Source organism: Dreissena polymorpha, chromosome 2 (genome assembly GCF_020536995.1).
Source record: "Dreissena polymorpha isolate Duluth1 chromosome 2, UMN_Dpol_1.0, whole genome shotgun sequence".
Taxonomy (NCBI): domain Eukaryota; kingdom Metazoa; phylum Mollusca; class Bivalvia; order Myida; family Dreissenidae; genus Dreissena; species Dreissena polymorpha.
In genome coordinates, this window is record NC_068356.1 from 153,968,098 (window position 1) to 153,974,530 (window position 6,433).

Sequence of the window (6,433 nt, forward strand, 5' to 3'; positions counted from 1 at the left end):
ACACTTTCGCAGTATACAAACTCACACTTTTCCAGTTTACCAACTCATACTTTTCCTTTTTACCAACTCACACTTTTCCTGTTACCAACTCACACTTTTCCTGTTACCAACTCACACTTTCCCAGTTAACCAACTCACACTTTTCCAGTTTACCAACACACACTTTTCCAGTTTACCAACTCACACTTTTCCTGTTACCATCTCACACTTTCCCAGTTAACCAACTCACACTTTTTCGGTTTACCAACTCACACTCTCCCAGTTTACCAGCTCTAGTTTACCAACTCACTCTTCGTACGTCAATATTGTATGCTTAATGTCAATGAATATCAACATATTTTAGCTACGTTCTGGGAAAACTTAGCTTAATGTATGTGCATTGAGTGTCATACCAGATTAGCCCGTATAGGCCGCATAGACTACTCTAATAAGGGACGACTCTTTTGGGTTTAAACAATTTTTCGTACAAATGAAGTATTTTCAAACAGAAAATCCAGTCAAGGCGGAATATGTCGTCCCTAATTAGCCTGTGCGGACTTTAAATGCAAATCGGGGAGAACACAACGCACGTGCCTTAAACCCAGTTTTCCCAGAACGCGGCTCATTTGAATCTACGCTTCATTGTAGGGTACAGCAGCCTCGGCACTCCCGCGACAAGAACCGCGACAACGAGTGTCTGCTGATAGGCCTCCTGGCATGTCTCTGCTGCTGCTGTCTCATGGACTAGTGGGCGGGGCATAGCATAGAGGGGCGTGACATCGAGAAGGAGACGGAGTCACGTCTGCGGATTTAATTCAATCACTGTCATATGAGAAACGGATCTCGTGTTGATAAATCAGCGCTAACCAGAGCTTTTTTTCCCTATTACTTATGTGTGGGCTATCGAAGATAAATCATATCTTGTTGATTGATTAACCGTTTTTCGTTCTGAAAAGTGTGCTTTCGAAAACGTAATCTCATCTTTATATTATCAGTTCTTGCATTTTTTTCACATGCCATACCCTGTTTCCCATGTAATATACCCATTACATATATTTTTTATATAACACATGTGTAATATTCTTTTGAAGCGTTTTCATTGGCTTAGTTTTCGTTTATTGACCAATCGCATTTTGTTATTTTGCTGAAATGACCTTGCAACGTCAAATGACTTTACGAAATGTAAACAACATTCGGGATTTATCATTATGTTTGCGTAAATATGTATTTATTTGCTCATTTAAAAGCATGTGATAAAAAGATCAGACACTCGTTGTCATATCATACCATATTTTATTTAACTCGTCCAGGAAATTCGTTAGTAAGCTCGCCAAAGGCTCACTTACTAACAAAATTCCTGAACTCGTATAATAAAATATGGTATGATATGACAACTCGTGCCAGATCCTATATATTTGACTCTTTTATTATTAAACATATAGTTATAAGTCGTCAAATCAACGTGAAAATTAAGACATAAAAATGTAACATAATCGCTTTTCGGTTAAATCAGCGCTTTCAGTTCTGGTTCTGAATTGTTTGTTTGTGAAATCTCAATCGATACCTAACTGATTCATACATTTTGTAAGAATACTGTACACGAAACAACGACTTGCAGATTCGTAGCATTTGTGCGCTGTTGTTAACATTTTTGTTTCTATACATTTGACTGGCGTAGATCGCTCTTCGATTCTTAAAGACGGCAAACGTGAAAAATTACTAATGCTTTAGTAGTTGTCACGTCGCAAATGCGCGTGCAACTTTGTTGACAGTGTGACGTCGTTGAAGGCTACGTCCGCGCAGAGATTCGACTGGTTTTGAGAAAGGATCAGATCAAATGTTTGTAAGTAACCAGTGCATGATTTCGGATTTGAGGCTCAATATATCTCTTGGGATTTGTGGACTATTTCGGCCGATAAAACATTATTGAGAACAAAACATGGGAAATTTTCAAAAAAAAGGACTCGGAAACAACCTCGCATCGCCTTTGCGAGAGAGATTTTTGTGAATCATTTTTAATCGCTATTGATGTTGTTTAGTGTATCGTGTATGGTCTTTCCATTGTGATAATGTCTTCCTGTAAATCAAAATCACCTAACATTCATTTCATTAAAGTGACTACAATACACAGATTAGGCAATACGCCTAATTTCCGTTTAACGAATTCATACGAGCCGCTTTTATGGTATTTTTAGTTTAAAGAAAGTCTCTTCTTACCAAAAATCAAGTTTAGGCGGGAAGTGTCATCCCTGATTAGCCTGTGCGGACTGTACAGGCTAATCTGGGATGACACTTTACGCACATGCATTAAGCACAGTTTTCTCAGAACAAGGCTCATACGATTCCGTTATTCGAATTCGTAGAACAGGAAATAATACAAATTGCCAAGCCAATGTGCTACATGAACACTTCCTATTAGAGATGGCAACATATACTCTCTTGAATTCGGATTTGTTTTGAAATCATTTGACACAATTACTTTGTGAAATTCAGACATTTTGTTTCGATTTTATGCGTTTATCTTTAGTCCCTATAAATGTTTTACCATCGCTGGCCTTTGGGAAGACCATTTAAAAAGAAAAAATCGTTACATGTTTAGTGTTTGCAATACAGTTGAATACATTAGAGATGTCATGCTCATGTTTGGGTTGTAATTGTATATTGTATTAATTTATTGTTATTGTTATTTTATTGTTAAATTGCTAAGGCTTGTATCGTTACTATATTTAAACAGACTTTTAATAAAATATTTTGTACTGAATTATGTTATGTTATTTTACTTGCGTTATTGCAGTGAACAGGTTCTCATACTAGTAATCACAAATCTTTATATACAGTCAGAGAGACACGACACTGCGAAGTGCGAAAAACGCAAGGCGTAAAACAAATCTCGCGCACTGGTAAATGACGTTTTGCATGCAAGTAAAACAGATGTCCATACATCATGTACAGTAACAATAAATATCTTCTTTTTCTTGCACTGTAAGAAACATGCTGTGATTATACTCGCTTTCAACGTCCTTTGTAAACCTGTGAATTCGTAACGGCTGGTCTGCATATAAAATTTTGTGAACGTAAGCATAGACAAGTTCTTTCATCCGGATCAACGATTATGGTTCAACAAACGACCATCATTCACAGAAGACATGTTAATCGGTAGTTGGGTTACTGCAGAAAATGTTGGAAATATAGGAAACGCCCATGTGCTTTTAAGTGGCAAGCATAGGTTTTACACAATAAGTTACCTCGCTTAGCTTTAAGAAAGAGCAAATAAGCAAAGAATAATGGTTATAAAGTAAAATTGTCACCATGAGAGCATTAATCAATCGCGAGAGGACACGTGATCAAGGGCTAACGCACACTTATTGTGTCATAACTCAGGGGTCACAGGTTCGACCTACCGCTGAACCCTTACACACTATATCGTCTTCCGCGAAGACTAGGTGTTCACAACGGGAATAAAAAAAACAAACAATGTTGCTCTAGTTGCTGAACCCTTAAACACTATATCGTCTTCCTCGAAGACTAGGTATTGACAACGGGAATAAAAAAAACAATGTTGCTCTAGAAAAGGACATCTACTTTTTTATCACGCACTTTGCCCTGTAAGCCAACTATATTTATAGAACACGTTTTACCTAATTGATGACCACAAGGGAGAACTCTTATTAAAGGGGCCTTTTCACAGATTTGGCATGTATTGAAGTTTGTCATTAAATGCTTTATATTGATAAATATAAACAAGGATCTAATAAGCTCCAGTTAAAAAAAACAAGAATAAAATTTAAGAAAGAAAAAAGGTAACCCTCAACTGGACTGAACCACTGACCCCTGGAGCCCCGGAGTAAAAGTCTGTTGCTTAGACCACTCGGCCATCCGTGCTCACACAATCAGTGATGTATTTTATACTTAATATAGGCAATCCTCGTAGTATCACAAAATATAACAACAACAACAGAACGCTCCAAATTAATTAATCGTTTCGCGTTGCAACGCTTTATAATTTTCAGGTTTTAAAATCATCAAAAGATGCTTAGATCTATAATGGATATTTTAGAGCATGATACATGTTCAGTATTACTGTTTCCCCACAGATATCATAACTACAACGAAAATTTGCGAATCTGAAACATTTTTTTATTGTGTCAATTTCCCAAAACATGAAAAGGCACCTTAAATGTGATCGATAGAAAAAGTACTTCCCACATTACATCTTCCCGTACGAGCCCATGCGCAGTCGAAAATGCATATAAAATGACACACTTGATAACACAGGTGGTTAGCGTGTGGCTATGATATTAATTAGTGAAAACATCATTTTGAATGATAAATAATCATATTATAACGAAAAATTAACTTTTCTGAAAAAAAAAAATTCACTATCAAATATATATATAAGAAGGTATGCAACTCAAAATCAGCCCAAAACGGGGTGCATCGCTTTGAACAGCCATATCTTCATCAATTGTGCAGCGATTTTCACGATCTCGGTCTTATTCAACGCAGAAATAAATTTCCTTTCTGGAAATGAATATGTCTTGCAATATTTTTTACAAATGCTGGGTCAACTTTCAAGAAATAACACGATACACAACTCGCATGACCCAGTTGACAGTGATCATGCAGTCTTTAAGACTGAAATCTTCACGGAGTAAAGGGCAACTTCCCTACAAAGTTCAAGTAGTTCGATACCATAATTAAATAAAACGTATGAACAAACATTATTACCGTTCTTGTTGTTACATTATGCATCAAGACTAACTGTCCGGCGCCGTTTGAAACCTTTGTTTACGTACATTTCAACTAACTGACATTTTAAACATACGAGTGATTTCATTGGTCCAATGCGGAGGTGTGTCTTTACAACTGGAGATTTCATTCATAAAGGTTACATTACACTAAATCATTGTGTATCCCGCCGTGGTCCATTCGAAAGTAGTGCCTATTTCTAAAGAGTTCCTTTTCTCTTCTTGAATATAAGCCATTTAACAATGTGAGACATGTCTTTTGTGGTTATTTGTAATATCCTGTATGTGTCTGGAGTACTTTGATGCCTTGGATTGGAAGCTAACTTAAAAGATGAACTTTTGAGGGTGTGTTTTCTATTGTGTGGGGCTTTTGTCGAAATTAGGATTCCGAAACACGTTTTTCTACGGTGGGTTCATTCGACAGCGATTTACTTTCTTAGAAGTTGCGAGACGGTATGTTTTTGATTGCAATTATTGGAAGATGACAGATCCATCTTTAAAATGATACCAGGTTCGGAAAAATTGATACGTCGGAAAGGCAAGAAAAATGCTGTGAAAGTTGTCAGTTTTATAATGGGACCCTATGGGAATCGGAATTAGTGTAATATAACCTAAAGACTGCATGATCACTGTCAACTGGGTCATGCGTGTTGTGTATCGTGTTATTTCTTAAAAGTTGACCATGCATTTGTAAAAATATTGCAAGACATATACATTTCCAGAAAGGAAATTCATTTATGCGTTGAATAAGACCGAGATCGTGAAAATCACTGTTTGTCGGATTTTTGACAGTTTATGATTTTCCATAAAGGCTTAGAGTCTTTTAGTTTATGTATTTCCATAAAGGCACATAAACAGACATTGACTAAATAAATATGTACATCTTTTCAATCCATTAAAATCGGCCCTTATAGTTAACTTTCATGTATATATAGAGAACTTGAGTGCTTTTCGGTGATTCTCTGCTGTCGCGGTGATTCACATGAAGTGCTTTTCGGTCGGTATATTGCCGATATTAATCCAATTTTGGGCATTATTACCTCATAATAAACACAAGGTAGTATAACTATATAACCATTTATAACTAATTTAATCCGTTTACACACAATAGAAACGCAAATATTCATATATATAGCGAGAAATTGAGTGCTTTTCGGTCTTCACATGAAGTGCTTTTCGGTCGGTATATTGCCGATATTAATCCAATTTTGGGCATTAATACCTCATAATAAACACAAGGTAGTATAAATATGCATGAAATATATGCATATAATTTAATCCGTTTACACACAATAGAAACGCAAATATTCATATATATAGCGAGAAATTGAGTGCTTTTCGGTCGGTAATTGCCGATATTTACCATTTTGGTTTACAATGTAGTATAAACATACAATCATATAACCATTTATTACTAATTAAACTCGTTAACACACACTAAAAACGATATATTGCATATATATAGAGAGAAATTGAGTGCTTTTCGGTGCTTTTCGGTGTTTTTCGGTTATTGTATGGACCGGATAATACACACTGTGAGAAGGTAACATCAATAATAAGCAGGAATGATCAAGCGTTTTCATTTTTGAAAATGACCCATTTCGACATTTTTACTTTATTGATATCTATTATACGTAAAAATAATACAGAAATTCGATCGAATAAACAAGTATGCAAAAGTTTGTTTATTAAAAACATTATTTAAC

At 35.8% G+C, this 6,433-nt stretch overlaps 3 protein-coding genes across 10 annotated transcripts in view; all 3 read left to right on the plus strand.

Annotated features, from left to right (window-relative positions):
• The window catches only part of LOC127869527 (calcium-binding protein P-like), a 141,693-nt gene extending 138,953 nt beyond the window's left edge, over positions 1 to 2,740 (plus strand). For all 7 annotated transcript variants that reach the window (XM_052412171.1, XM_052412176.1, XM_052412174.1 and 4 more), the window contains one exon: positions 628 to 2,740. In XM_052412171.1, the coding sequence (XP_052268131.1) occupies positions 628 to 727 (100 nt within the window). In that variant the 3' untranslated portion in view covers positions 728 to 2,740. The remainder of the gene's footprint in view (positions 1 to 627) is intronic.
• Positions 1 to 6,433, plus strand: part of LOC127869526 (cyclin-dependent kinase 5-like) — a 159,672-nt gene that overhangs the window by 126,011 nt on the left and 27,228 nt on the right. The gene's annotated exons all lie outside the window — the stretch shown is intronic.
• The window catches only part of LOC127869521 (cytochrome P450 2C31-like), a 149,296-nt gene that overhangs the window by 55,760 nt on the left and 87,103 nt on the right, over positions 1 to 6,433 (plus strand). The gene's annotated exons all lie outside the window — the stretch shown is intronic.